Source organism: Xyrauchen texanus, chromosome 50 (genome assembly GCF_025860055.1).
Source record: "Xyrauchen texanus isolate HMW12.3.18 chromosome 50, RBS_HiC_50CHRs, whole genome shotgun sequence".
NCBI classification, from domain to species: domain Eukaryota; kingdom Metazoa; phylum Chordata; class Actinopteri; order Cypriniformes; family Catostomidae; genus Xyrauchen; species Xyrauchen texanus.
The window spans coordinates 18,807,979-18,830,547 of NC_068325.1; the positions used below are offsets into that span (position 1 = coordinate 18,807,979).

Genomic DNA, 22,569 nt, shown 5'->3' on the forward strand with positions numbered 1-22,569 from the left:
TTCCACAGAGTTCCGATTGGAACGCTTCCACTGACAGAAAAACCCAGTTAAGACTGATGGACAATACAGCTGTTATCTAAATGACTGATTCATAATTATGATATTTTTGACACATGATACCCTGAACAGAATCTGTATTATTGAAGTGAATCGATTCCTCACTTTTATTTTGCATAAAGCAATATCAACAAGCACCCCTGAATTCTGCTCGATGCGACATAAGCGAACTGACCAATGACATGCAATGTAATAATTCCCATTAATGTTCAATAATTAACCTTCATAAATCACACAATACACTGTTCTACATGTGTAACACTTATTGAAATGCAGCAACGACAACATATGAAAGATTTCTCGTGGATTCTCAGTGATTGTGATGTCTGTATGGGCTCAGCCATGCATCCCATAATACTCCAGCTGACAAATAGCATCTCCCTCTTCCTGTGTGTGTACATTACCATAATTAATAATCACATTCAACAAAAAAAAAAAAAAACGTTTCCCTTGTGTAAATCTACAGTTGAACACTCTTAAAGGGATAGTTCACCCAAAAATTAAAATGCTGTCATTTACGCAGCCTCATGTTGTTACAAACTTGCATGACTTGCTTGTGGAACACAATGATGTTAGGAAGTGAATGGTGACTGAGACTGTGTTCAGTGGAGGAAAGAAAGTCATGTGGGTTTGGCACAACTTAAGTGAGTAAATGGTAACAAAATGTTCATTTTTGGGTTAAAGACTATCCCGTTCAGAAAGGGTCCGTTATAACTTCTTTTGCATAGATGATCATGGTATTTGCACACAGTGTTTGGGTTCATTGCTGTTTTACAATTTTGTGATCCAATGCATTTCTGCACTTTTGAGGTTGTTAAAGAGCATGAAGTCTCTCTGAATGAATATTTTATTTGTCCATTGTCTTGGACACATTGATGGACTTTTCATTTGTGGTGTTTGATCTGAAATGTTTTTGTAGTGCCGAAGTGAGCCAAACACACTGACACACATCTGTATAAACCATAATCCTACTTGTAGCAAGAGTTAATGCTATTCCATATAAAAACATCATATTTTTTGTACGTACATTGCTTCAAACATCATTCCTGTTTCATTTATTAATGGGAATTTTATTGATAATTCGTATTTATCTATTTAAATGCCACTTTTCTCTTGGAAGGCATTTCAGATTGGAGTTGCGCTCTGTAAATGCAAAGAAAACCATTGTGAACGGGAATTACACGTTAACATTTGTAATCGTGCAAACAGATTCACATTTATAAGTTAATTAAATATTTCTCAGTACACACAACACAAAGGTGAACTGTATATTTGTCAAGTTTAATAAAATAAAGAAAACATCTGTCAAAGTATCTGCTTGCAGCAGCGTACTCTTTATGAACATTTAATACATCTGGAAGTAAGTACAGAGTGGGCGCAAATGGACAAAAATACTTCAGAAAACAGCAAAGATAACTCGGTTTTTCTTTTTGTGGATTTCAGGTGTTGCAAAGCATTTTTTAACACATTTAAAGCAGCAGATTTCTTCACATTGTGTGATCCAGCGGTGCTCAGTGCTGCTTCTAGAGATCTACTTCTCTACCGAATTTAAATCAAACATCTACGCTAGTCACGCACACCTGAAACCATTAATTAAAGGTGCAGAGAGCGATTATAAGTTATAACATCCACCGGACTGATTTAGCCACGCCCCCTCTTTCCAAAGTACCGCACCGATACCGTTGAAACCGACACAAAGCATGTTCCCACACTTGTCAAACACAACAGTAGTGAAATAACACCCTCAACTTACAAATTATTAACCAGAATATGGCATTAAGCCTCAATAATTTGCTGCAATGACAACACTAAGAGAAGGTGCAATATGATTGATAGGCAGAAAGCGTCAGAGGTCGCGGCTCGCGGACACATTTTTGTTTACTGTTTACAGAGACTAGAGCCGTCACAGAGACCGGCGAGATGACACTCAATTCGTGAAGCGTTTTAAGGTAGTTAAACCGTGTAGATTTATATTATCGGATATCGAACGAAAGTATCTGCAATATCGGAAATTATTTGTTAATATATTTATAGCAGCGCGGCGGTCAAATAATGAGCGCTAGCTTGTAAATGAAGTAGATCTCTGTGATCAGGACTGAACATCCCTGCTGTAAATCAAGTAAACATTCAATGTCAACCGTGCGCTTCACTGCGTTGGCTGTAAATACTCCTGAAATGGAAGAGGCGTCGGGTTGGGGAGGGACAGAGATGCGTTCTGTTCATGAACTGAAGCAGTCCAGAGAATCGAGGGAGAGGAACACATCTGCCTTGCACCGAAACGTGCTCGAACCGTCCTGAACCAACTCGCAGCTCTGCAGGTTGGGAGAAATGTCCTTTACGCAAATGGCCTGAGGGAAAACACATCAGACAAAACATGAATGGAAATTCAGATTTTTTTCTTTTAATGCAAATATATTCTGGAGTCTGTCTGAATTGGCAAAATAATTAATAAATAAATGGTTAATAATAAAACTCTTCCAGAGCGTAATCATAAAACCGAACGTTACGGGAACGTTCGTTTTTGGTTCCCAGAACGTTTCCAGAATGGACATTCGAACGTTCTCTTTTGGTTAGCCAGAAACGTTTTTTGTATTTTTTTCAGTGTTGGGTGTATCGCATTGCTAAGTAATCAATTACTTTAAATGTATTTGTCATTAAAAAAGTAAGGGATTACTCTTCATTTTTCAGTCATTTTACTTTTAGTTACCATCCATCCATCATCAACCGCTTATCCTGTGTACAGGGTCACAGGGGGCTGGAGCCTATCCCAGCTAACATTGGGCGAAAGGCGGGGGACACCCTGGACAGGTCGCCAGTCCATCGCAGAGCCACACATACACTCACCATCCACGGCAATTTTTTTGGAGACACCAATTAACCTAGCCTGCATGGCTTTTGGATGGTGGGAGGAAGCCAGAGTACCCGGAGAGAACCCACGCAGACACAGGGAGAACATGCAAACTCCACACAGAAAGGCCGGGGCAACCAGGGTTTGAACCCACAACCTTCTTGCTGTGAGGCGACAGTGCTAACCGCTGCACCACCGTGCCGCCCTACTTTTAGTTACTTCTGATGTAATTATGTTAAACACTGTATAGACTATAGAACAATTCTATATAAATCAATCCATTTAAAACCTCTAATGTTACGCTGGCCCTTTAAATTATTTGGCCGGTTCATGAATAATTGATTTGATTTTATAGGATTTGTTTGAAAGAATTAAGTGAACAGTTTCATGTCAATCCTTGTATTTTTCATCTGATCAAGGTTGATCAGGGTTTTAGAAAGTAATAAGTAATGCAATTACTTTTTAGACAGAGTAATTATTACAGTAATCTACTTACTCTGTAGAAGATGTAATTATGTAGTTAGTAATTAATGAATTTTTTAGAGTAACTTACCCAACACTGATCTTTTTTTATAATTTTTTTTACGAAAAATAGAACATTCCCTGTAGGTTTGGAAAACGTTTCCCTAACGTTTTTCTAACCTCTATACTCCAACATCCTCTCTTCAACCCTGCAGTAAGTCTAAAAATGTATTTTGGTGTTCTGATCTATTGTTTAATGAATCGTTCATAATCAACTCTTCATCATTTTGGGAAAGTTATTTAGTGGTTACAATAACCGTTTGAATACATTTAGCCTAAGTTATTTTTAATATGTAACATAAAACCTCCCTCCAATGTTCTGGGAACGTTAGGAATTGGTTCCCAAACAAAACAAAACAAAAACAGGAATTGTTGCATTATCAAATTAAAAGCAAATTTGTTTACATATTTGTAAAAAAACAAATATGATCAAATTTCACCCCAATAAACTGCATTTACCATGTTTTTAAGGACTGGAGATTGTCTGCTGGTAAAGTCGGATATCGCGCTGTTGGAGACGCCGGGGGTCTCGCTGCTGTCCAGCGCTGATTCTGTCTCGGATCTTCGCACATACGGAGACCTCCGGATCCCGGACAGCAACCCCGAGGCTCTGCCTACGGAATAATAGCTCGGACCGGTCGACTGCTTGTACCAGGCGTCTGTAGGTTGGCAGGAGATGAGGATGGAAACAGCCACGAACACCAGCACGGATTTGACGGACCTCTCCATTACGCGCACTTTACCCAAACGTGTGTTATGATCTATGATGCCTCGTAGCTATCTGATTGAGTGGTCTACACCATTGGAGTTTATATAGACCCCCAGTCGTGATCTCGTTCGTCAGTCCCCCACTAGATGATTCATATTTCCGGCCAATAGGATTGATCTGCGTTCCTTTGCGCGTTTGGAGACGGTCGGGGACCCTTTAACGTCAAGCAGATGTGACTTGTGACTGGTTAATATCCTTTCTCTGTTACTGGGCTTGTCTCTATCGATCAATAAACGTCTTTCTGGAGTCACACAGCAAATTAAAAAAGAGAAAACTCCCTGCGTAACGAGGCACAGATGTAATAACCTCAGAATAACTGTATCCAAGTGGCGGGTGTGTTTTTCCACATGAATACCTGCATTTGACAGGCTGAGCAACGTCTACAGCATGTATCCAAATCTATAGAGCAAATCAGTGCAACATTAGTGGTGGGTTCTAAATAATTGAAAGACCTGAGACCATTTCAATCGCAAACAGCTGGAACAGAAGCTTGCAACAGCACTTTCAATCCAAACATGCATTTTGGAAGTAAATGGAAATGGGTGGAAAAAGTAAAGACACGTGGACTGAGAATCTGTGAACATCTCTAAAATGAAACTAGTAAGTTACAGTCCATTTATATGAAGCAGAAATATGAAGACAGTGATATTTTGCTCATGCTGATATAAACAAATCAGCTACATTATTGCATTAGAAGAGCGATTTGTTTTAGGGTACCCTATTTTATACATTCACTACCACATTATTAGGAACACCTGTACACCTACTTATTCCTTTAAGCTCTGAAGGTGTTTTTAAAGAGTGGTGGTGGCGTTAATCAGAAGGTCGTTGGTTCGAACCCCACGGCCACCACCATTGTGTCCTTGAGTAAGACACTTAACTCCAGGTTGCTCTGGGGGACTGTCCCTGTAATAAGTGCTCTGTAAGTCACTTTGGATAAAAGCGTTGGCCAAATGCATAAATGTAAATGTAAAGATTTCCTGTTTCAGTGGCATTCCCAAAATTAAAGGCTTATAACTCGACAAAAAAAAAAAACATTTGTGGCAAAATTGTACTTTTTTCTGATTTGACATTATATATATATATATATATATATATATATATATATATATATATATATATATATATATCTGAGAGTAAATAAGGTGGCGCTGAAAAACTGCTTTTGTTTTGTTTTGAATCACGTCAAATTTATCTGAGAAAAGTTTTGTGTTGATACGACAAAGCAATCATAAGTTATAACATTACAAAAATCACTTATCATAGTGTTCAAAAGCCTCTCCAAACAAATACAACATAATAATTAGGGCTGACAATTTAATGCGTTAATTCAGTGCGATTAATTTTATAAAAAATAACGCATAAAATAAAATTACGCAATTAATCGCAATTCCCCCGGACCGTAATATGGAAGATTCCTGAGAAATGCAAGCTTGTAGTACCACCTGTTTACTCCAGAGGGCAGTAAGTGAAACTTCAGCTGTATGAGCAACACACAGTTTATACAGTGAAGAAACACTTCAGCAGCAACAACACAGACATGCGTTACGTTCTTGGGTTCAAAACACTTGGAGCGCAAATCCGATCTAAGGGATCTCAAGATGTGTTTAAAGATTGAGTATTAAACTATATTTGACACATTGACCTAAAGATTTCATGTTTATGGCGAAACGCACCCGAGACGCTACACAAGCATGTCTGACGCAGGTGTCCTTAAACAATCCCATTGATTGACAAATTCACTTTAAAGATATTTAAATATTTAAAGATTATTTCATCATTATATATTGAATTATTGTTATATGAGGGGCTTTCTCAGCAAATATTTGTATATGCGATTAATCGCGATTAATTAGTCGGGACACCATGTAATTAATTTGATTAAAAATGTTTATCGATTGACAGCCCTAATAATAATAATAATAATGGTAAATACAAAAACTAATTACACATGCAAACACAACAATGACTAAAGGTTTGCATAGCATGCAGACATGATTTTAGTGATGAGATTTAACAGAATGTGTGACTTTTTACTTAACGAGTCATTTACATGGCGCCATCTCCTGGTGGCCATATGTAACATTGTGCTTCATGTGGATTATCTAATGATCTATACATCTGATTACCCTCGTGTGTGGGCTCGTTTGAAAGATAATCGCCTCCTTTAAATAATGCCATGTATAAGATATTTTATGTTCCATTTATGTTTTGAGAAGTTATAAGTGAAAACACAGCCTACAAGAAACACCAACATAATTGTCAAAAGAATATACTTAGCTATTACTTGCTAAATTTTTGTCTGCGATTACAACAAATAGGCTGGTTGTTTTCTACTCTTTGAGAGCTTTCCAACAAAAGGAGCTTCAGTTAACCTTCACATCAACCATCAGAATGGGGAAAAAATGTGATCTCGGTGATTTGGACCGTGGCATCATTGTTGGTTCCAGACTTTTGAGTATTTCTGGGATTTTCACACACAACAGTCTCTAGAATTTACTCAGAATGGTGCCAAAAACAAAAAACATCCAGTGAGCGGCAGTTCTGTGGACAGAAATGCCTTGTTGATGAGAGAGGTCATCAGAGACTGGACAGACTGGTTCGAGCTGACAGAAAGGCTACGGTAACTCGGATAACCACTCTGTATAACTGTAGTGAGCAGAATAACATCTCAGTATGCCCAACACGTTGAACCTTGAGGCGGCTGGGCTGCAACAGCAGAAGACCACGTCGGGTTCCACTTCTGTCAGCCACAATTGAAATCAAATTTTTTTCCCTATTCTGATGGTTGATGTGGAGATTATCTGAAGCTCCTGACCCATATCTGCATGATTTTATGACCTGCTACCACGTTATTGGCTGATTAGATAATCGCATGACTAAGTAGGTGTGCAGGAGTACCTAATAAAATGGTCGATTCATTTCCTTTATTTAGAAAAATCAAGATAATTAAACACAAATTTTTGCACATCATTATTAGAATAAAAAAAGATCATATGAAACTATTATAAACAATAACCAACTGAAAGACACAAATACGTCTTGTTGTTCAAAGAATAGAGATAATAATCTTTTAACATTCCAATTAAACATTAAAAACAAGCCATATCAAAAGGCTCTGATGCAGTCTTTTATAAAGTCTGGGCACTTATAGTCCGTTGTACAGCGGTCTGCACTGCGGTTCTAATTTTGTCTCAAGAACCGCATCTGGCTCGCACACCCACGGATCATCCGTCTGCCACTGCCACTTCAGCAGCTGAGCCCTCAGGCTCTCCAAAACGGTGTCATAAGCCGGATCGCCAGCCAGATTCCGCCTCTCCATCGGATCGGACCGGATGTCAAACAGCTCCCACCTCTCCCTGTAATAGTATTCATTTAGAGTCTTGAACCAGCCTGTGGGTTGACCCGTTTGAGTCCGGTTTAACAGATCCTGGAATGTTGGGGACACATAGAAGTCCTGGTCTATAGGGAACGGCATACGGTAATGTAGATTGTGGAGGAGCCGGTAGGGGCCCTGGTGGATGGAGCGCATGGGGTAATACATGGTAACCTCATGGAGACTCTGGCTGGCGTAGACCGTGATCCAGGAGGGTTCCGAGCTCAGGGCCGGGAGGAGAGACCGACCCGTCAGCTCTACCGGACCATCACCCGAGAGGCTGTAAGATGGATATGGCAGGGAGAACCAGTCCAGAATAGTAGGAGTGATATCTAGAAAAAAATATAGGGTACATTGGTGTTAAATTGGTACAAATCTGTTATTTTGTAGAAAGGTAGTTTTCCTATTATCTGGCCTGCAAAACAATGCAGCACACTGATAGACAATGATAGACTTCCCACACCACCTAGTGGTTAAAACAGTTACTGCATAACTCAAGACCATGAAGCACAAGCTGATTTACAAGTGTGGTTTTGTCCAAATGTGTGAAAAATCATGACATTGATCAGATTGTTCTATAAACTGCCATCAACCTGGATTATTCAATTATTGGATGTTCTTACCCAGCAGACTGACGTATGCCTGACTGATCTGTCCCCAGCGCAACTGATGTTCAGGTGAGGAGACCAGCATGGGTTCCATCACACCTGAGCCGTACAGGTTTGTTCGGCCATTGGGAAACGGAATTCCGTTATCCGAGCTGTAGATCACCAGAGTGTCGTTTTCAAACCCAGCGTCTCTCAGTTCTTGCAGAACTAGACCGATACCTTGGAAAAAAACCAATCCAACACCAGATAAAAGCTGAACAATTCTCCAGTTAAAGTATGATGTTACTTCTCTACCTAGCCTTTTTTTTCCATGTTTAAATTAGATTTTGAATCCCAGATATTCCAGATATTTGGCAAATGGACAAAACATTTTATCAGAAGATGCAAACAAGCAAATATTATAATTAATGTTTAAAAAACACGGTTGAAGGTCAAACCTTGGTCCAGCCTGCTGACTGTCGTGTACTGAGCTGCTATATCCGACCTGGAAGCAGGAGTATCCGGAATAAAGTACGGTACCTGGACAACAATCAAGACACCAAACATTAAGAACTTCCCCAAAAAACTCTGTCCAGGGAAACAGTTTCTACCTCTGTGGCTCACCTTGACTTGGTCAGGAGTATAATACTTCGGCTCCCAATCCGAAATTCTCCCCATTCCGCTCTCGCCGTTTCCAAACTTCTCACAGAATGCTCCATACTGAGGCTGGGAATGACCACAGCGATGGGGATCGTGGAACGCCACATAGAGGAAGAAGGGACGTTCCTCACCTGTTCCTCTCCTCTGCTCCCCCTCCCCCTCTAACTTCTGGCTCTGGAAGAACTTCCGGACAAGAAGCTTGATCTTGGTGATATTGCGGCCCACCTGCAGCACGGAATTGGTCTCTTCTGTATAGGCAAAGTCGAATGGGTAGACAGAGCCTGGACCGACATGTTTTTTCCCGATGATACCTTTCCAAAAGGAGAACAATTACATCGGAATTCCATAAAATTCCCCAAATTTCAATCTAATGCCAAAAGTCTCCTTTTAAACAAATCAAAGTTATACTGGTCTTTTGCCTACTTGCATCTAACAAATAACACGTCCAGCTTTTCACATTAGGAATGTTTTGGAGTTTCAATGTACCTGTACGGATGTTAGCTTGTTTAAGCAGAAGAGGAAGACTCTGCACTCCATCAAATGAGTTAAAGTGATGAACTCCCTGATGGAGACCGTACATCCCATTCTGGTGCTGTTGATCAGAATTAAAGACCATTAGGGCATGTTTATCCACTAGTTTGGCTAGTAAGAGAGATTATATGAATTGTTTGCCTGTGGTAATCCGGTCAGGATGGTGGAACGACTTGGAGAGCAGCTGCTGACGGATGTGAAGGCATTTTTGAAGATCACACTGTGCTGAGAAAGAGCTCGTAGATGAGGAGTCTGGACAACAGTGTTGTTGTAAACGTCTGTCTCGAACCCGCCATCATCAGCTGTGTTACACACAGACACACAAAAACATTAAACAACAATATATACACAAAAAAATACAACGCATTAGCACAACAGATTGACTGCAAATGCCATACAGACATAACAGAAACACAATACAAACATAAATACAAACACAACATAGCAGAACACATCACAAACATAAATACAAACAAAATAGAACATAAACAAACACAATCACAAAATAACAAACACAACAGACATAATAACACAACTACAACACAAACAGCATACAGAAACAAACACAATATACAGTAACAACCCAAAACATTGTAACAACAACATACTGACACAATACAACAAAAACAACAACATAAACACATAATACACTACATCACAACACAAAACAAACAACATAACACAAACATCTTAACACAACATACCACAATACAAAACAAACAACATAACACAAACATCATACAACACAACAACAAAACAACAACACAAAAATCATACAACACAAACACATAATACAAACATCATACAATACAAACATCATAACACAACAATACAAAACAAACAACATAACACAAACATCATACAAATACAACACAAACATCTTAACACAACAACATACTGACACAATACAACAAAAACAACAACACATAATACAAACATCATAACACAACACACTATACCACAATACAAAACATACAACATAACACAAACATCATACAAATACAAACATCTTAACACAACAAAAACAACAACACAAAAATCATACAACACAAACACAATACAAAACATCATAACACAACACACTACACCACAATACAAAACAAACAACGTAATACAAACATCATAACACAACACAAACATCATACAAATACAAACATCTTAACACAACATACTATACCACAATACAAAACAAAAAACTTACAAATACAACACAAAAATAACACACCATACAAATTCAACTAAACACGAACATTATACAAACTCAGCATTAAAACAATACAAAACACAGCAACACGCATAGGTAATATTGTTAAGTATTTACAGACAATGGTGTTTCATACCTATGATTAAAAGCACATTTCTTCTTTTACACTGTCCAACACCACAACAAACCAAGAGACACAAGGGAAGCCATGCAAACAAACAGGACATTTCAATAACATTTGCCTGCTCCACTTGCTAAACACCTGCAAAACTTATTTACGCGCAGACTTCAACAAACTTCCGCCATGTGATCCAATCACATGACTGCTCTCAGCTGATGCGGAGCTCAGCCAATCGCGTCGCTGCATCGCGGGAGCTGTCGTTCAGCGTGTCAAACAAACCGCGAGCACGTCACGGGCTGTGATTCTACAAATGTTACATTGTATCTTTATATTCTGTTTTATAAACGAGATCCGTCCCGCGTAATGAAGCTTGTGGCGCCAAATAGTCTATAAGGTTTGTATCTTTAACTTACATTCGCATTTTGGCTTTACTTTGTTTAAACATTCAGTTTGGCTAGCAAAATAGGATTATTAAACAATTTTTAAACAGAACAGTTTTTCTTTTAAACAGAAACATGGTTATTGTTACCTCAGTGTTTATTGTGTCAATACCTTTTATTCAGTCTTTGGTTTAATATTGACCATCAAATCATGGGATCTTTTTATGTCATGTGACTCCTCTCAAAACTCTGTACGAATTCGTTTTAAGTCTGTTTTAAGGTGTTTTGTTGTAATATTATTTGAATGACAGTTAAGAACAATTAAAAGAATTCCACACAAATTTTTTTATTACAGGAACATGAAATTAATATGATTTTAAATGTGAATAAAATACATTTACATTTTGGTAGTATTGTTTTTATGCTATGTCACTTTCAGGTGTCAGGATGATTTTTAGGACTCTATTAGAGTAATAAGAATCATCACTAAGAATAATGAGAATGTCAAAAAATTGACTTCACTTAATGGGCATGAAAAAGGCTTCATTTTCTTTATGCAAAATACAATTCCTTATTTTTATTTTTTTTAATACATTTTGAGCCATAGACTTGTTTCAAAGAGTAGATACACAAAATATTTGTGATTCGAGGTCGAACGATTGTGGTGGAAAAGGCCGATAGTATTTTAAAATCGATTTATTGTCTTTCCTTACTACGTCCAAAATGAATAAAGTCCCAAAAGCAGTTTACTGTGCAATCAAAATTCGAATAATAACCCGAAAATGTAAGATTTAGTGCATAACGTGGGACTTTTAACTATAAACAAGCCTGAAATGCACTGGGGTGAGACTTTGCTCTGTTAATGCTCTATAATAATTTCACTAGATGAGGTTTATTGATCAGGAATACAAATAAACTATCGGTAACTATCGGCATAGATATTTGCCTTTAAACCGGTTGTTCCAAAAAGCAACTATCTGCACCGATTAATCGGTAAAACCGATATATCAGTCTACTTCTACTTGTGATCATACTATGTAGTTTGTAGTTATTTTATTGTTTTGTGTTGTCCGTAGGTACATCCATATGACACTTATGGAGAAGAATCAAGGTTTTATGGATCTCAGGGTTTTGACTGCGTCATGGCCCAGGAGAACTTGTCTGAGCACGAGATCCGTAATTGCTTCACCCTTCCTTTGAACATCCTGGATAAAACACTAACCCTGGATCAACAACTCCATTCATTATTTCTGACTGACTCTAAACTTAAACCAGTGTTGACTTAAAGCAACACATTGGCAGACCTGATTCTTTCAGAGCAAGGTCATAGGTACGTTGTATCTTTGTTGTGAATGTGAATTCTGATGGAGCCGTTGACGTGTGGGAGCTCACCTGCCCGCTGCTCATATGGCACCCTGCGCACCTGTTTTCCCATTCTCACCTGGCTGCCCGTGTACAGTCTCACCTGGTTGAAGATGGACCTGATCGCTGGTCTGACGGTTGGGTTGACTGTGGTTCCTCAGGCCCTGGCTTATGCAGAGGTGGCTGGTTTACCTGTGCAGGTAAGACCATGTACCTAACATGGTGTGTGAAGCAGATATCTGACACCTTACTCATTTTTTACTTCCATGTCAAATGTAATGTGTAGATAATTAATATGTAATTAAGCTAATGCATCATGCTGTTCCTTACAGTAGCTGTTTTGCAAGAGTTTTAGAAGAATAAAATGGATTTAGATGAAGAACTTGCATCAGCTCGTCCAACCCGACAAAACAACATTGGCTCAACCAATGATTTGAGTTTGGGAGGGACTATGCATTTGGTTGACCAGTGAAAGACAGGGTATTGTTTAGGAAGCCTATTTGAAAACAGTCATAATGTTAGCTTGGCAAAGCCAAGTATTATTCCACAAACTTCAGTTTTCTTAAAAATCCCAAAATTTGGACTGTAACTCCTCTTAGAGCTTTCAAGCTACACCCACCAAATTTGGTCCAAACTGATCAGTTTTCCTGTTTTGGACTTTCAAATTGGCCAAAAATTCCATAGGCGTATATTGACCGAATGTAAAATTGGGCCAAGAGTGAATCATGATCGGTGTAATGGTTTCTTGGTTTTATAAAACACTAGTGCATAGATGGTTTTCCAAAGAACTAGAGAATAAAATGTTATTTGTGGAACTTAAAAATGTTCTCCTATTAAGATTAAGATTCAACTTTATTGTCATTGTGCAGAGTACAGGTACAGAGCCACTGAAATGCTTGGTGGTCTAAGCACATAACTGGTAATCTGGTAATCAGAAGGATGCTGGTTCGAGCCCCTCAGCCACCACCATTGTGTCCTTGAGTAAGGCACTTAACTCCAGGTTGCTCCGGGGGGATTGTCCCTGTAATAAGGTCTCTGTAAGTCGCTTTGGATAAAAGCATCTGCCAAATGCATAAATGTAAATGAAATGCAGTTGTTTTTGCATAATCCCAACTAAGCTGGGGTCAGAACGCGGGGTCAGAACGCAGGGTCAGCCATGAAACGGCGCCCCCTGGAGCAGATAGGATCAAGGGCCGTGTTCAAGGGCCCAACAGTGTTATCTTGGCAGTGCTGGGGCTTGAACCCCCAACCTTTTGGTCAGTAACCCAGAGCCTTAACCGCTGAGCCACCACTGGCCCCATGACCACATACACACTAATAATAATTTCTCCCTCAACCACAGTTATATGCACAAATACAGCATCTTGAAAGTTGAGAATCTTTGAACATCCTGTAGAAAATTTTCTTATATGCTCATCCTGTCTTATGTTGTATTGTTCTACAGTACGGCATGTATTCTGCTTTCATGGGCGGGTTCATCTACTGTATATTTGGAACATCAAAAGACATCACACTTGGTCCCACTGCCATCATGTCTCTGCTGTGTTCATCATACATTGGTGGAGATCCTGTTTTTGCCGTGGTGCTTACCCTGCTGTGCGGGGTTATCCAGGCAGGAATGGCCTTACTGAGGCTGGGTAAGACAGAGTAAACTACATTGGCAAGAAAAAGTATTTGAACCCTTTGGAGTTACCTGCGTTTATGTATAAATAAATGTGTCTTAAAATCTGGTTTTGTTGTTCATCTAAGTTACAATAATGAACAGACACAATCTGTTTTAACTAATAACATACAAAGTATTGTATTGTTCTGGTAAATATTGAATACGTTATTCAAACATTCATAGTGTAGGTTGAAAAAGTATGTGAAATCCTTGGCTAATGACATCACCAAAATCTTATTAGAGTCAGGAGTTGACAAACCTGGCATCCGATTAAAGAAACGAGATCGGAGGTGTGGGTTAGAGCTACTCTGACTTGTAAAAATCACTGAAACATTTTGAGTTTGCTATTCACAAGATGCATCTGCTGACGTGGACCATGCCTTGCAAAAAAGAGATCTCAGAAGACCTATGATCAAGAATGGTTGCTCTGCATAATCTGGAAAGAGTTACAAAGTTATATCTAAGAGTTTAGATATTCATCTGTCCACAGTTAGACAAACTGTCTATAAATGGAGATGATTTAGTACTATAGCTACTCTCACTAGAAGTGGCCGTCCTGCCAAGTTGACTGAAAAGGGTCACCACAGAATGCTCAATGAGGTAATAAAAGAACCCTAGAGTGACCGATAAAGACTTGAAGGTTTCACTGGAACTGGTTAACATCTCTGTTCATGAATCTACTATACAGAAAACATTAAACAGGCAATTTGTCCATGGTAGGCAGCTTGAATGAAGAATTTGCTTTCCAATAAAAACATTACTGCATGCCTGAAGTTTGTCAAAGACCACCTTGACAATCTACAATGCTACTGGGAAAATGTTTTGTGAACTGGTGAAACTTTTGAAAAGGTTGAAATGTTTGGGAAGTACACGCAGCACTACATATGGCGTAAAAGGGCACCGCATACCAACATGAAAACATCATCCCAACGGTGAATTGCGGTGTAGGGAGCATCATGATTTAGGGCTGCTTTGCTGCTTTGGGCCTGGACAGCTTGCCATCATTGAGGGAAAAATTAATCCCCAAGTTTATCAAGATGTCCTACAGGATATTGTAAGGGTGGCTGTAGCAGGACAATGACCCTAAACATGGAAGTAAACCCACTACAGAATGGCTTCAAATAAAGAAAATCCACCTTTTGGAGTGTCCCAGTCAGAGCCCAGACCTTAACCCAATAGAGTTGCTGTGGAATGACCTCAAGAGAGCTGTTTACACCAGACATCCTAAGAAAATGGCTGAGCTGAAGCAGTTGTAAGGAAGAATGGTCTAAAAGTTCTTCTGAACGTTGTGCAGGTCTAATCTTCGTTTACTGGAAACGCTTGGTTGAAGTCATTGCCGCCAAACGTGGATCAACCAGTTATTAAATCCAAGGGTTCACTTACTTTTTCCCACATCACAGTGAATGTCTAATGGGGGGTTTGTTCAATAAAGACATGAAAGATTGTAATTATTTGTGTCATTAGCTTCAGCAAATAGTTTTTGTCTATACTTGTGACTTTGATGAAAAGATCACATTTTATGACTAATTAATGCAGAAAACCAGCGAATTCAAAAGGGTTCACGTTGTTTTTCTTGCCATTGTAGGTTGTCATGAACAGACTTGTGTTAATATAACAAATAAAATTGAGCAAATCTAGACTTTCTGCAGTAAATGACTTAATTCAGATGTAAAGATTTATATCTTGAGGTATTTGAATGACACTTCTTGGAACTAAAGAGAACGCTTAATCAGCTGTCTGTAAATCAGAACGGTCTTGAAAACAGGAAGTTGGTGGTTTTGGCACTGTCATATAACTATCAGATTGTATGACTTCCTGTACACCTTCCTGTTCATAACTGTGAAGTCGCACCCCAAAATGCAGCAACACATTTTTGTTGTTGTGGATTGGTTTAAACTATTAATCCCCACCTCAAAATGAACCCCCAATAACTCAATAATAGCTGAAAAGTTGCTTTTCAAATGAATGAAAATAAATGTAATGTGTACACAGAAAATGGCGCCCAGTTGGGACAAATTCCTTAAATTGAGAAAACCCTTCATTATAATTGTAAGGGTGTTTGACGCTAACGGTTTTCTTAACTTAAGGTTTTTTTTAAGCTTCATGTTTTATTAAATAGGTGTGTTGTCAACTTTATTTTAATGACGTTGTATCTCCAAACTCATTTGATATTGATTCATACTCTGTTTTTGTTGTTTAGGGTTTCTCTTGGATTTTATCTCATATCCAGTAATTAAAGGGTTCACCTGTGCTGCAGCGGTCACCATCGGCTTTGGACAGGTCAAGGTAAGACTCTCACTGGGTAGTTTAACCATCTCTTATTTTAGGTTATTTTTAGATATTTATTGTTGTGAATGTTGGTGTGTTTCAGAGATCTTTTTCATTATTTTCTATAGAATATTCTGGGTTTGAAGGATATCCCACAGCAGTTCTTTTTACAAGTGTACTACACCTTTCACAAGATACCTCAGGCCAGGTGGGCTCCCTTTTTTCTCGTTTGACATGCAAATACATAATTGCAGCTATTTATAAACATTTTGGAGATACAAACCAGCATCTCGCACCTGGTTGGTGTGGTCTACTGGTTAATGATATGAGCTGAAAACCATAATGTTGAATGTTTGAACTCTGCAAGGTTTGATCCACCTAAAGTTCCACTTGAGAGATTGTCCATAATGGACTTTGCATACCAAACTTCTTTTATGTACTTAGCTAAATGATCTCTGCTCTTGTTTTCTCAGAGTAGGGGATGTGGTTCTCGGCCTATGCTGCTTGTTTTTCTTGGTCATGATGATGGTGATGAAGAATTCTCTACCTTTAGTTGAAGAGGAGTCTCCTCGCCTTGTCCGAGCAGCTAGAGGAATGGTGTGGAGTTTAGCTACTAGTGAGTGCTTGAGAAGCCCTCTGAAAACACATTGTAGAGATCTGAAATTTTGCAAAACAGTTATTAATGCACATTCTTCTGTCCACAGTCCGTAACGCTCTGGTGGTCATAGCAGCGACGGGCGTTGCATACTCTGCAGAGGTCATGGGGTGCCATTTCTTCAGTCTCACAGGGAAAACCACCGAAGGACTACCTCCATTCAAAGCTCCGCCTGTCTCTGAGACAATATCCAATGGCACGGTTGTCACTTTTAGTGACATTGTGAAGGTGAGTTCCAAGTGATAAGACAATAGTGTAGTATTTTGTATTATAGTATTGTATGGAATCATGTATTAAAATATAGTATATTATAGGGGTGGGTAAAAGCATCACCATCTTCATTTGAACGATATCGATCCTTAATGAGTAATAATAATAATAATTATATGAAATAATTGCAGGATTATATATAGAGTATTAGCACCTCTAAATCTGAGGCCATGGTTCTCAGCAGGAAACCGATGGAGTGCGTACTCCAGGTAGGAAAGGAGGTTTTGCCCCAAGTGAAGGCGTTCAAGTACCTCGGGGTCTTGTTCACGAGTGAGGGGACAATGGAGCGGGAGGTTGGCCGGAGAATCGGGGCAGCGGGGGCGGTATTGCACTCGCTCTATTGCATCTTTGTCACGAAAAGAGAGCTGAGCCGAAAGGCAAAGCTCTCGATCTACCGGTCAATTTTTGTTCCTACTCTCACCTATGGTCATGAAGGTTGGGTCATGACCGAAAGAACTAGGTCGCGAGTACAAGCGGCTGAAATGGGCTTCCTCAGAAGGGTGGCGGGCTTCTCCCTTAGAGATAGGGTGAGGAGCTCAGTCATCCGTGAGGAGCTCGGAGTAGAGCCGCTGCTCCTTTGCATCGAAAGGAGTCAGTTGAGGTGGTTTGGGCATCTGGTTAGGATGCCCCCTGGACGCCTCCCTAGGGAGGTGTTTCGGGCACGTCCAGCTGGGAGGAGGCCTCGGGGAAGACCCAGGATTAGGTGGAGAGATTACACACTGTCCTGGGAATGCCTCGGGGTCCCCCAGTCAGAGCTGGTTAATGTGGCTTGGGATAGGGAAGTTTGGGGCCCCCTGCTGGAGCAGCTGCCCCCACGACCCGACTTCGGATAAGCGGTTGAAGATGGATGGATGGATGGATGAAATAACCAAAAATGTCACATTAAGTTTAACTGCACCTATGGGTTATCAGTTTGTCTTCAGTTTGACACTGTGTCTTAATATAGAGAATATTTTGTCATCCTACTCTTATGATGATTTCATCAGTGATGCAACACGTCGCAAGCTGCAGACCGCGGGGGTGAGAGACGAGCGTCTCGTGTTCGAGTGCGCATCAGCCGGCGGAACTTTAAATCTCTCCCGGTCTCGACTCCCACTCAGATTGGGTCTCTTCCGCGACTGGCTGAAGCAGCTCTGACCGCACAGAGAATGACAGTTTTGGAGTTTGTGTTTATTTACATGTCACGCTCCCGTATTATATTAACTTTAATTATTGATTAAATAAAGTCATATCGCCAAGCTGTGATCTGTGTTATTTTTTCTGACCACCAGTTCAGTGTCGGTTTGCTCGGCGTCCATCTTCACCTGATTTCCACACTGAACACCGGAAACTCACATGACCACACGTGCCACTCCCTAAACTGCGACTGACTGGTCATCTTTTTATTAGCGGTGTAGAAAATGGGCAAACAGCTCTGAGAGAGAATGGGCTGTCACGTCCACAGATGCACTTATTTATTTAATAAAATCGCAGCATTTGCCGTCATATAATCGCACAGGCTAACATTGTGATTGCGATACGATTAATCGTGCAGCACTAGTATCATGTAAAGTGTGGTGCAGTGTAGTGGTGTACTAATTTGCAGTAAAGTATAGTTTGGTGTATTCTAATGTGGTATGGAATGGTAGTATACTATCTTGTAGTGCACTATAGTATAGTACTGAGCCGTTATATACAGTAGTATCATGCATTATACTATATCATACTACACTACACTCTAATAAATTATAGTATGTGGCATAGCAAAGTATAGTACTAAATAGTGTAGTATTGGTAGTACAGTGTGGTATGTGTGGTGTAGTGTATTATTGCTTTAAGCTGCTATCATTTTGCACACTTGAGCAGTACTGACCAACAAAATGTGTTTTCAGGATTTGGGTGGCGGTCTGGCTGTCATTCCTTTAATGGGTGTTCTAGAAAGCATCGCTATTGCTAAGGCGTTCGGTAAGAATGGCACGCTAACTTAGTTAGAAGCATGCTTCACTTTAAATATCTCAAAACGGGCACTGTTTATATATACGATTCACTGTCTTTTCTCCACACAGGTAGCAAGAACAACTACAGAATTGATGCTAACCAAGAGCTCTTCGCCATTGGTGAGTTTTTCCTACCGTATCAAATGTTAACGAAGTGTAAATCGACTGTCTCATTACTCTGATGTTTCTGCAGGGCTAACTAACATCATGGGCTCATTTGTGTCGGCATATCCCGTCACAGGCAGTTTCGGAAGGTCGGTCTTCCTGTCTCTCTCTCTCTCTAATATTAATTCCCGTTTGGCCCTAATAGTTGAACTGAAAACAGTGTCTGTTTGTTTATTGCGTGTCTACCAGAACTGCAGTTAACTCTCAGACTGGAGTGTGTACACCTGCTGGTGGGATAGTCACAGGTAACACACACTTTATGATGACATGGATGATCTGAATGTGTCTGAAGTGCTCCATGATCACTTTGTTTGTTCTGCAGGTGTTATAGTGCTGCTGTCGTTGGCATTCCTCATGCCGCTGTTCTTCTACATTCCTAAAGCTTCACTCGCTGCCGTCATCATCTGTGCCGTGAGTCCCATGGTGGACTTCAGTGTGCCAGTCCAGCTCTGGAGAGTCAAGAGTGAGACACTTTAGCTGATATTTGCATGAACCTTTATTTTTAGAAAAATGTCACCGAGTCTATCTTTCTGTCTACCTCAGGACTTGATCTACTGCCTTTCTTGATCACGTTTCTGGTCAGCTTCTGGGAAGTGCAATACGGCATTGTGGGAGGTGTTGTTGTTTCTAGTTTCATGCTTTTGTACGTAATGGCCAGACCCAAAGTCAAAGTGAGTAGAACTTTGAATTTATTTAAGGGTGTTTCTTAAATTTTGGGCACTTTTAGCACTGTGAAGTAATGCAACAATTAGCAAAAAGGCATGACGGAGTATTCTTCATTGAAAATCTTCATCTGAAAGCGTGACACTTGGACGGCTTGTCCTCTTTGGATGTTTTCAGGTGTCTGATCATGGTGTTGTGGTCCTGGAGTTGGACAGTGGGCTGAACTACCCTGTCACTGAACATCTCAGCAGACTCGTATACACTCATGCGCTTCAGGGTGAGACACTTGCATTATATGCTTATGAGTTGTTTTTCTAAATGAGCTTGTCCCAGAATGTCCACCAAGAGAGGTTTTTGTCAGCTTGCTGTTGCAGTACATACACAGACACACACTCACATTTTCAGTGCAAGAGACACATTTATGTTTCCTACTGCTGATGTCTTTGAGTTTTAATCTTGTATTTTGTCTCTTAGTTTCTCCTCCGCGCTGTCTGGTTCTAGATTGTTCTCACATCAGCGTTATAGACTACACTGTCGTCCATGAACTCGCAGAGCTGCTCAAACAGTTTGAACTCGGAGGAGTATCGCTGGTCTTTGCAGGACTAAAGGTAAAGTTTATCTGAAGAACTGATATTTATGTTTGAGATATTATTAGCTCTAGATGCCAGTTTTAACTTGTTAATTTATGAGAATAATTAAATATGTGTATTTAAATGTGTATTATAAAATATATGATTAATATTACTTAAGAGGATTTGTATTATGAAATATAATTTAAAACTATTGTTTAATATATTATTTAATATAACTGAAATGAATATTATGGTTTTCTTATATTAAGAACTGCATTAAAAAGCATTCATTATTATAATATACAAAATACATAACTATATATAATACCACATTTTTAAAGGTCAGATTAAGCAACAAAGTATTACATATTAAAATGAATTATATTTCTACACATTTTATGAAAGATGTTATGATTCAAAATGTATTTATAAATTACTAGTGATTAAATTATTTTCTATTGATAGTCCAGTTATTAATATATTTACCTTTACATGTCAGTTAAGTGACTTACAAATGAGAGTAATAAATTATTATGAATATTTAGATATTATGAATTATTTATATAATGCATCATACATTTATGTACAGTATATCATATATTCATATAATTATTCATATAACTATAAAATCAGGTGACGGTTTTATACGTATGTGCTTGAGATATTAGTAGTTAAAGATGCCAAAGTTAACATATTTATTTGATGATAATAATTAAGTCAAATTAAGTGTGAGAGTTTGTTTATAAAATGTGATTTAATATTAATTAGATAAATATTGTGGTTTCCTTAAAATAGTAATTGCTTTAAACAGTATACATATATATCATTTTATACATAATATTTATATGTCAAGTTTAAGTCATTAATATTTGTATAATTGCAATTTAAATTTGAGTTTTAATTCGGTTGTTGAAAATGTTTGTTAGTCTGTTACTTTATGGTTAAGATCTCTCTTTCTCTGTTTCAGCCGTCAGTATTAAAGGTGTTGTTGACCGCTGAGCTTCCTGGATTCAGACACACAGACAGTGTAGACGAGGCGCTGCAACTCCTCACTGTGATATCCCCCATTACAACCAACAGTTCCAACCACCAATCACCGGCGAGAGCAGAAACTGATCATACGGCTTTGAGCCAATCAGTACCTGGATACTCGAAACCCTCAAGTCAGTGATTGGTCACATGAAACATTCTTAGCACACCTTTGACCAATCACCGCTCAGGAAGATAAAGTTCTGTTGCGTAATGAACTTGTACATGGAACCAAATTATGTTTTGTCATGATATTGAAAGATACTTTTGTATTCCATTGTTTTTCTTAAGCCCTGAATCACGTTTGTTATACTGTGTAATAGCATTAACATGCACTCATTTAATGTTACAGGTTTAATGGAAATTATGCTCAATCAACAGCAACTGTACTGTATATACTGTGTGTGTGTGTGTGTGTGTGTGTGTGTGTGTGTGTGTGTGTGTGTGTGTGTGTGTGTGTGTGTGTGTGTGTGTGTGTGTGTGTGTGTGTGTATATATATATGAAGTTCAATTAATTTTGTTGTTGTAGTCAACATTAGGCCTATACCACAAATGCTGTCCATTGAGCTTAAGTTGTGTTGAACCCGGAACATTTCTTTAAGTTTTAGCACTAAAAAGAATCAGACTTTTGGGATAAAAGCACTAAAAATCAGGTTCTAAAATCTGAATGAATTACAAAAGAGGGACCACAACCCAAAGAATAATGCAGTGGTCAAAAAGCCTCTTTTTCCTGTTTATAAGCATTAACGTGTATGTTTAGTTTGATTTAGTAAGTTTTTATGAAACTGAATGTTCTTTAAGATACTCCTGGACTGACCCAAATGAAATGGACTCTACAGGTTGGCATTACAAACTGAAATGTGCCTTTTGATATTAAACTGACATATTGTA

At 39.0% G+C, this 22,569-nt stretch overlaps 3 protein-coding genes across 3 annotated transcripts; 1 reads left to right on the top strand and 2 right to left on the bottom strand.

Annotated features, from left to right (window-relative positions):
• Positions 1-2,259: 2,259 nt before the first annotated feature.
• npb (neuropeptide B) lies at positions 2,260-4,675 on the bottom strand. Its single transcript, XM_052124416.1, has 2 exons — positions 3,887-4,675; positions 2,260-2,405 (listed from the first exon to the last, which is right to left on the bottom strand). Exons 1-2 carry the CDS (start codon positions 4,154-4,156, stop codon positions 2,277-2,279), a joined length of 399 nt encoding a protein of 132 aa, XP_051980376.1. The 5' UTR covers positions 4,157-4,675; the 3' UTR covers positions 2,260-2,276.
• Positions 4,676-5,355: 680 nt separating this feature from the next.
• LOC127641239 (N-sulphoglucosamine sulphohydrolase-like) lies at positions 5,356-10,851 on the bottom strand. Its single transcript, XM_052124072.1, has 7 exons — positions 10,691-10,851; positions 9,492-9,652; positions 9,306-9,411; positions 8,784-9,130; positions 8,618-8,699; positions 8,196-8,399; positions 5,356-7,904 (listed from the first exon to the last, which is right to left on the bottom strand). Exons 1-7 carry the CDS (start codon positions 10,779-10,781, stop codon positions 7,345-7,347), a joined length of 1,551 nt encoding a protein of 516 aa, XP_051980032.1. The 5' UTR covers positions 10,782-10,851; the 3' UTR covers positions 5,356-7,344.
• A 70-nt stretch (positions 10,852-10,921) lies between these two features.
• slc26a11 (solute carrier family 26 member 11) lies at positions 10,922-22,569 on the top strand. Its single transcript, XM_052124203.1, has 16 exons — positions 10,922-11,069; positions 12,132-12,617; positions 13,862-14,054; positions 16,281-16,366; positions 16,477-16,556; positions 16,822-16,964; positions 17,053-17,231; positions 19,145-19,217; positions 19,319-19,369; positions 19,443-19,503; positions 19,604-19,659; positions 19,737-19,877; positions 19,958-20,085; positions 20,255-20,354; positions 20,552-20,685; positions 21,617-22,569. The coding sequence occupies exons 2-16, from the start codon at positions 12,420-12,422 to the stop codon at positions 21,818-21,820; spliced, it is 1,827 nt and encodes a 608-aa protein (XP_051980163.1). The 5' UTR covers positions 10,922-11,069; positions 12,132-12,419; the 3' UTR covers positions 21,821-22,569.